The 8613-nt window shown below is 53.7% G+C and overlaps 1 protein-coding gene across 1 annotated transcript in view; it reads left to right on the forward strand.

The window, feature by feature from the left end:
• The window catches only part of PLCG1 (phospholipase C, gamma 1), a 44322-nt gene that overhangs the window by 24947 nt on the left and 10762 nt on the right, over nucleotides 1-8613 (forward strand). The window contains exons 5-16 of the mRNA XM_009318700.1: nucleotides 1-85; nucleotides 941-1024; nucleotides 1375-1397; nucleotides 2602-2674; nucleotides 3741-3842; nucleotides 4600-4718; nucleotides 5546-5631; nucleotides 5963-6083; nucleotides 6522-6690; nucleotides 7142-7264; nucleotides 8205-8306; nucleotides 8541-8608. Of these exons, the coding sequence (XP_009316975.1) occupies nucleotides 1-85; nucleotides 941-1024; nucleotides 1375-1397; nucleotides 2602-2674; nucleotides 3741-3842; nucleotides 4600-4718; nucleotides 5546-5631; nucleotides 5963-6083; nucleotides 6522-6690; nucleotides 7142-7264; nucleotides 8205-8306; nucleotides 8541-8608 (1155 nt within the window). The remainder of the gene's footprint in view (nucleotides 86-940; nucleotides 1025-1374; nucleotides 1398-2601; nucleotides 2675-3740; nucleotides 3843-4599; nucleotides 4719-5545; nucleotides 5632-5962; nucleotides 6084-6521; nucleotides 6691-7141; nucleotides 7265-8204; nucleotides 8307-8540; nucleotides 8609-8613) is intronic.

An 8613-nucleotide genomic window follows, 5' to 3' on the forward strand; every position in this document is an offset into this window, starting at 1 on the left:
GATCTCCGCCAAGGATCTGAAGAACATGCTGTCTCAGGTCAACTACCGGGTCCCCAACATGAGGTTCCTGCGGGAGAGACTCACGGTGAGTGCGTGACCCCTCCGCTCTCCTCCTTTGCGCTGGGGACCCTCGGCAGCCTGTTGCCTGCCTTTGAGCAAAAACTGGTGGTGGTTAAACTCCCACGGCACGTTTGCATATTGCAGAGGCTCCCAGCCTTTCCCGGGAGGGCCCCCACCCACGGCGGTGACTGAAGAGGTGCCAGCTCCCACTGGGTGCCGCACCCTGGCCCATCTGTGGCCAGCGCCCTCACTTTGCCCCACCCTGCCTCCCCCGCTCCCCACATTGCTCCTGGCTCTGGTCTAGGGCTTTGCCCTGGTGGGGTAGAGTGCAGGAGGACAGGCGGCGAGGCCAGCTGGTCCTGCATCCCGGGTCCTGCATCCCACTGCCACCGGGTGACAGGCGGCCGGCTCTGCCAGCATGGCTGCGGGCCCAGGAACGAAGGGTCATCTCGTGATGACCAGCCATTTCCACCAGCACTGAACGCCAAGGCCAAAGAGCAGTGTATCCAAAGGAGAGCACACACTTTGGGTGTTGCAGTTTCCAGACACTTTAGATGCTCTCTGCAAACACAAATTAAAATGATCCTTTTGTAACTATTCAAGTAAACGATAACGCTTTTTAATCAGCACCGTGATGCCTTTATGTGGGTGAGCTTGGGGAATCGTGTAACTCTGTTTAGGATGTGCCTGTGTCCTGGGCACTACGGGGTCCCACTGGCCCCAGCAGAGACGGGCAAAGGTAGGAGGCAAAGTCTGGCCAGGTTTTGGCCTTTCCCTCCTCCTTTTCCCCTGGGAATCCTGGTGGGAGGAGACACTCCTTGGGCCATGCAGAGTTGCCTGTGGCCCCTCCAAAACCTCTGGGTTTTTTTTTTTGCCACAGGACGTGGAGCAGAGAAATGGGGATATCACGTATGGGCAGTTTGCACAGCTCTACCGCAGCCTGATGTTCAGCGCCCAGAAAATGGTAAGAGCTGAATTCTCCAGGGCTGGCAAGCGGAGGGAGAGACCGTATTTGTTACTGGGTATTCCCTCTTAATTGTCTTTTTAACCCTGCTGCCCTCAGCTAATAGCTCTTGTCTCCTACCTCTGGGCCAGGGATGACGGGGAGTGAAGATGTTATTGCTTTAGGCAAGTTAGCATGGGGCTGCTCGGGCTGCTGGGGATGGGGGAGGTGGTGTGTGAGCAATGGCTGTAGGAAAGCAGAGCTGCACAGTGCTGGTTTGCTATCCCCGTTACCTTCTTGATCAATTTGTGCTTTCACATACGTTGGTGAGATTGAGTGCAAAGCTAATGCTTGTGCTTCTTCTTTTGCAGATCGATGTCCCGCTCCTAGAAAGGTGGATAATTCTCTGTATTTGCTGGGGAAAGGGCTGTTTTCTTTTGCTCCATAACATGCTTTGGTGCCTGCAGCAGCGTGTTGCAGAGGAGGAATGCTGCACACCTCTTGCTTGCCACCGCGCTGCTTGCGTTTCTGCACTCTGAATAAGCATCTTTGCTGTAGACACTTCGGCTCGGGTCAGTAAGGGCTCTCTCCCTCCCAGACATCCCACTGAGATCCAGCTCAGGTCAGCTGCCTCCAAAAACGGTCTGTTGGTTTATGTGCAGTAACCAGACCTTGAGCCATCAGGATAACCCAGAGGTTATCCTCGTGGTTGGTGCTGGTTGGCCACAATGCCAGGGACTGTGCGGGCTGTGCCCAGTGAGCTCCCCGCTGGCTCCTCTCCAGGCAGTGCCTGTGGTGTCATTGCCAGCTGTGCCCTTCCCTGCCCTGTGCACATCTCAGCCGTGATAAAAAGAGCTTGAATTTAGACATGGAAGCTAAAGAGTGAAAGACATGTTAACTTGTACAGGTAATTCCCCATGGTTTCCCCTTTTTTTTTTTTATCACCATAGAGAAGAGCGTTGGCAGGGACCTCAGCAGACCATCTGGTTCATTCCTCTGCCCAGGGCAGCCAGCACTGCCCAGTCCATGTCTGGGTTTTTTGGTGTTAGTCCCCAGCATGGCCCTTGGCTGTCTGTTGTGGCTTGGTACGTTCATGGACAAGTCTTTTGAGACAATCAGCTACAAATGATTCCCTCCTTCATTCCTTGCCCTGCCTCCTTGAGTCCATGTCCTTTGGATACCTGTAGCTCTGTCTACAAACACCCCTTGACTGCCCTGCACCTATTTAGTTCTTTTCACTCTTGCATAAGCCAGACCCTCTATTTTTTTTGTACAAATCAGTCCCTCTGATGATTTTTGCTGCCCTTCACCAGAGTTTCACGTTGTCGTACCCTTGGCAGTGTGAATCCTAGTCTGCTCCTGGAGCAGCCTCTGGCTCCGAGATGCAGACATACAATCTCAGCTGCTGTGTGTTTGCTGTCGTGTCCTCCTCGGCTCTCTCTGCTCATCCCACTCTGCTCTTGCGGCGCTGCTTGCTTGGGGCACATCATGCTTGCACGTGGCGTGGTGGTTGCAGATGGCATCTCACATGATGCTGGTAACAGTTGGTCGTGATGTGCTGCATGAGTGACCGAAGCTTTTCTCTCTCTGCTTTTCAGGGGTGGAGAAAGGTCTGAGCACTTCAGGGTGTCACTGCTGGAGTTGCAGAAGTTCTTGCTGGAGTACCAGAGGGTGAGCTCAACACAGGCCCAGGGGAGGGATGAGGGGGTAGGCACCGGTATCGGTAGGGATCCGGTATTCCAAGGGTAGCCTTGCCATGGAGCTGGGATGATTTGGTCATGGGGTGCTCTGCCTGGCACAGCCACAACCTGAGCGCATCCTTCCTGGAGCAGGAGGTGATGCAGGGGAAGCGCTGGTGAGGGTAAACCTGGCCTCAGCCAGGCAGCCTGGTCAGAAAAGGGACCAAGAGCAGAAGATCTGAGAGGAGTAGAGGTCCCAGGGGGGAGGAACTGGTCAGTGGAGATTTACCCAGTCCCTGTGGCCTCAGCTGGTACTGCAGGTTTGCAACAGCCGAAGCATCATGGTCTATCCTGTCTGCTTGGGAGGTCTCAGCAGCTCCTGAGGAGCAGCCGATCAATTCAGTTGCTGACCTTTCCATTTAAAAGTGATCTTAGGTCGTTCAGCAAGCACAGCATGCACGCTCGGACACGCACGCAGGCGCAAGCAGCGCATTTGCGGGCTGCGCACACCCTTTATTTCGACTTTTGCCGGGCTCCTGTCTCGTTGCTGGTCTCCTTCTGCAAGAGGACAGGGGTGGCTCGCGAAAGCACTGCCGTGCCTCGCGTAAGAGCGTGGAGCCTCCTGCTTTGCACCATCCCCCGCGTCTCCCACTACCACCTCCCTGCCCATGGTCTGCAGCGAGCGGAGAGTTAACCAGCGAGGAGGCGCAGCTGTTTTGATGGCCTAATGAAAGACACTCAGGGAGAGAGAGAAGCAAAAGGAAGCCGAGCTGGCTTCTGCTGCCGAAGGAGGAGGGATGGCAGATGTGTGCAAAGGAGCTATCAGAGAGAAAAATGCGTGGCATTGAGAAAATGAAGACCACTTAGAAACAGGGCAGATTTCTGCAGTTGCGTGCTATCCGGCATTTGTGCTGACAGTTGAATTCCTGGCAGAGATGGTCTTGCATTAAAAACTGCCTCCTTAATGGTTAAAGCTTCTAGTTGGATGAGCTGCACGTGATTTTGAATAATACTTTCTGAAATGGTTTCTTTTTTTATGTCTCTCTTGGGGTTTGCAGGAGCTCTGGGCTGCAGATACCCTTCAGGTACAGGAATTCATGTTCAACTTTCTGAGAGACCCTTTGAGGGAGATTGACGAGCCTTATTTCTCCCTGGATGAAGTAAGACACCTTGAACGCTAGCGTGTGTGGAGTAGGGTGTGACATCCCCAGCGCGATGTGTGCTGCGGTGTGACAGCTCTACTGTCTGTGTCTTCACTGCGGGGTGGCAGTGCTTAAAGGATCACAGCTCCTGTAAGCTGCATCGCTGTATGAGATGAATGTGGTGGGTCACCATGTTGCACAAGAGCTGGTTGGTGAAGGGAATGACTTCTGGGCTCTCTTCTTGTGCTGAATGTGTGCAGCTGGGAGTGCTCATCAGGCAGTTCATCAGGAGGAGGAGAGGGGCTGCGTTTGGCTTAATGCCCCTTTGGGGCATGTAAGGATCTTTTCAAAGCAAGAAGAGCTGAAAACAAAAAAATAAAAAGAACTGGAGATGACCATGTCACTGGCACTCTGGACCGACTCCCACACAAAGGTCCTTTGGCCCACATGGCCTTAGTAAGCTATTGCCTGCCATGTGGGCTGCAAAATAAAATGCAGAGCAATTCATTTGTCTCCAGCTGGGTCAAAGGATTTGTACACAGATATCTGGCACAGCTCAGAGGATAGGTGGCAATGCCTAAGCTATGGTTACTCGAGCACGCTGGGTCAGGTAGCTTGTGTGCTGTCTTGGTGGCCTCTGGTCAGTCTGTGCTGACCTTAGAAAATAGCTACCTGCTCGGTAGCTGCTGACACGGGGGGTGAGGTGTGGGTGAAGCTAAACCACAGCGCCCGGCTCCTCCGCATCATTAACACGCTTCTGTTTCTTCCTGAGCAGTTTCTCACCTTCCTGTTTTCCAAAGAGAACAGCATCTGGAACTCGCAACTGGACATGGTGTGTCCGGAGAACATGAACAACCCCCTCTCCCATTACTGGATCTCCTCCTCACACAACACGTAAGGACTAGGGGGTGGCTCTCTCCACCCCTCCGCTCCCAGCGTCCTCTTCCCCTGTGCCAGGGTGGGAGTCTCCTGATTCTGCCCGATCCCAGTGATGGGTCAAGTAGGCTTTTCCAACCCGGGGTCAGTACATCAGAGACCTTCCTCTTGGTGCCCCAGTCCTCCCTCCATGGTTTAACCATCAGCGGTTTGCTCGGGTGGTGTCAGCAGCGCACATCTGCACAGACTGTGCTTTCAGGTCCCGGGCTGTCACTCTGGTGATTTCGTACCATTAGCGATGTCACCTTCCACAGTCTCTAAGGACAGATGTCATAAAAACCTGGCGGGCTGAAATTGGCCATTTTCCTTCTCTGCTGCTAGAAGAATCTTGCAGGAACTGCTTTCTTTGGAGACAGGCTCTGTCTGTGCTCCCCGTTCATGGGATGCGGTGGCAGCACCTTAGCCCAAATTTAAAGGACCAAAAGCCTAAGCCAGCTGACAGCCTGGAGGGCAGGCAGCGAGCTCCTGTCTGCCTACAAGAGCTGGTCTAACTCTGCTCTCGGGCTGCTTCTGGCGGGTGCAGGGGGCTCTTTGTGGCACCAATGCTGATATCGCTCTTTGAGGCTTATCTCAAGAGCCAGCAGCAAGGCTGGACCTCAGAGTAGTGCTTGCAGCCCCTTGCAGCAGGGGCAGAGTTGAACCCTTCACCTGGAGGAGATGGCAGGTCTGGGGGAAAGTCGCTCTCGCCGTTCCTTACATCGCAGAGGCAGGTCCGCGATGTCCCAGCAGACATCCATGCTCGTGGGGAGTGTGTTGCTTTGCTGATGTGTTCTTTCACATGAAAGGTACCTGACGGGGGATCAGTTCTCGAGCGAGTCCTCGCTGGAGGCGTACGCCCGCTGCTTGCGCATGGGATGCCGCTGTATCGAATGTGAGTACCCAGAGCCGGCACTTTCATCTCTGTCGTCACGATAGCAGGGGGTGGTCAGGGAAGGCTTTGCGTGGAAGGCAGGGCTGAACGTTGACGTGCCGGTGGCAGCATTGTCACCATGGTGTGCTGAAAGGGCTGAGGACGTTTGCTTTGTGGGACTGGGTGGTGCGTGCCCGAGCTTTTGGTCCTCCAGAAAGATCTGGACTTTCACCTCACTCCTTTATTACCATCCAACGCGGTTCCCAGCAACACTTAGTTCAGTCCACCTCATGTCCGTGTCCTGCCTATATTCCAGCCTTTGGGCTAAGTTTCCCCTGTGGGTCTCTTTCAGTGGATTGCTGGGACGGTCCCGATGGCATGCCGGTGATCTACCACGGACACACCTTAACCACCAAGATCAAGTTCTCTGACGTCTTGGTCACTATCAAGGAGCATGCCTTTGTCAGCTCCGAGTGAGTACAGCAGGGACCTGGACTTCAGCTAGCAGAGCTGCCAGGAAGGCAAAGAGAGGGGTAGAGCCAAGGCTGTAGCAAAGTGGAGCCCACCTTTATCCAGAGACCCCACACAAGACCGTGTGCTGGGGATTCGGTGGGAAGAAAGCATGTTGTGTCTCCCAGCCAAGGGGAGATTTCACCCAGAAAAAAGTTGTGGGAGGGAAGACTTTGGGTAAACCCCAGCAGTTTTCCAGTCCTTCTCCACTCCGTGCATTGCCAGCAGCGCTGGGGACACCTTTATATGAGGGCTACATTGAATGCTCAAGGCAGCACAGATCACTGTTGATGCAAACTGCTCTTTCAGGGCACAGAGGCCGGGTTTTGAAACAGAGCTCAGAAGGTGTTGGTTCCATCCAGACATCACGCTGGTACTGACGGCTCTTTTCCTCCTCTCAGTTTCCCCGTCATTCTGTCCATTGAGGACCACTGCAGCATTGCTCAGCAGAGGAACATGGCTCAGAATTTCAAGAAGGTCTTTGGGGACATGCTCTTGACCAAACCAGTAGATATTTCTGCTGACGGCCTTCCCTCTCCAAACCAGCTCAAGAGGAAGATTCTCATCAAGGTGAACTCCCCAGCAAGGCTCCTAAGTGGAGAGAACGGGGGCAGATGGGGTGAGGGTGTGGGACCAAGGGGAACCTCTTACCTCTGAAAGGGGTTGGTTGACAGTGGATGAGGTGGAAGTGGAGACCTGATGCTAGAAACAAATGGAGACAAAGAGCTCTCTTGCTTGAGAGGAGCTGCAGGGAAATGAGCTCAGCAGCTGGGTGCTGCCTTTCTTAGGAGCTTGGGGGATGTTGGTATTTCTGCTGCAGAAATCACCTCTGGGAAGAAAGGGTGGGACTTTAGTGCTATTTGATAATCTCTGTGGCATGGGTCTTACCTTGGTCCTTCTAGTCTGGAGGAACCCACTGCAGCAGATCTGGAGTTTTAGGGTTGTTCACCAGGAAATCCATGCTGCTTTTTGGGTACCTGCTTCCCTCAAGGTGCCTGACCCGCTCTCTCGTCCCACACAGCACAAGAAGCTGGCAGAGGGCAGTGCTTACGAGGAGCTACCCGCATCCGTAATGTATTCAGAGAACGACATCAGCAACTCCATCAAGAACGGGATCCTCTACCTGGAAGACCCCATCAATCACGTACGTCTCTCTCTGCCACTGTCACACTGGCCTCGCTCTGTGGGCCCCATAAATGACATGGTAACTCCCTAAGGCACTGTGTGGTGCTGGAAGGAAGGGCTGTGGTGCAAATGATCTGAGAGGCTGTTGGTCTGTCCTGTTTCTCAGGAGTCTCTGAAGGCTGGGGGAGTTTTTATGCTGGCTCTCTCCTGTGCTTTTCCCTAGGCACCTCCTGTTGGCCCTTGTTAGAGGCAGAAGGCCGAGCTAGAGGGAGCGCTGGGCTGATGCACTGCAGCTGCTCTTGTGTAATCCGTATAGCCTGTTATCTGTTGCTGCAGTAAGTCCTAGTGATGGCCTGCATTTCTAGACCTGCCTGCCTCCTGCCAAGTGCCTACACACTTAACACACCTAAACGAGCATTCTGCTTTGTAAAGCACTGAGCATTCATTTTACTGTGTGCGTTTACTTATACACAGTCCACTTCTTCAGCTGCTTTGCTGAGGATCTGTCAGGCAAAGTCTCGTGCGAATGAAACAGGTTTTTGGAAAATGGGCAAGTGCAATGGTAAAGCTGCATAACCATCTCTGATATCCTCATCTCTGATATCCCCCGTGCTGAATCCGTGCCGAGTGTTTTCTTTTTGCCTTGATTTGCTCTTCATTTGGTCATCTCCTTTTAATATGTGCTGGGGTGTTTGCAGTGTGATCTGCAGCCAGTTTGTATGTAAGACCTATCACATGCTGGTTTTTTGCTACTGATAAACCCATGCTTTGGATCTGGGAGATGTCTTGGAAGCTCCTGTGACTCCACTGAAATCAGTGTTGTCGGTGTCTGTCCTTCACAAACCCGATCACCCCTCACTGCTTGTACTGATCAAGAAGGGAAGGTCCCACGGGTGGGTGGTGGGCCAGCTTGGTGCTTCCTCAGGGGGTCTCCTTGCCCAGAGTTTGTTTCCTTGCAGGAGTGGAACCCGCATTACTTTGTCCTGACCAGCAGCAAGATCTATTACTCTGGGGAGACAACCAGTGACCAAGGAAACGAGGATGAGGAAGAGCAAAAGGAGGTGAGGGCTGCCTTGCGTGACGGCGAGTTGTTCCCCTAGAGAAAGGACTTGACTGCCCAAGGGGCTGAGCATCTCCACTGCCAGCTGACTTCAGGGGGAGATCCTGTGGTGGAAAGGGTGGGAGCTGCTTCAGAAACTCCCTGCTGCTGGTTGGAAGACCCCTGGGCAGAGCAGACTCTGGCACCACAAGCCTGCCCTCAGTAACCCAAGACGGTGGGTTTTCCCCCCTGCCAGGTGAGCAACAGCACCGAGCTTCACTCCACAGAGAAGTGGTTTCACGGCAAGCTGGGAGCGGGACGCGACGGGC

Source organism: Pygoscelis adeliae, unplaced genomic scaffold (genome assembly GCF_000699105.1).
Source record: "Pygoscelis adeliae isolate BGI_AS28 unplaced genomic scaffold, ASM69910v1 Scaffold72, whole genome shotgun sequence".
Classification (NCBI taxonomy): domain Eukaryota; kingdom Metazoa; phylum Chordata; class Aves; order Sphenisciformes; family Spheniscidae; genus Pygoscelis; species Pygoscelis adeliae.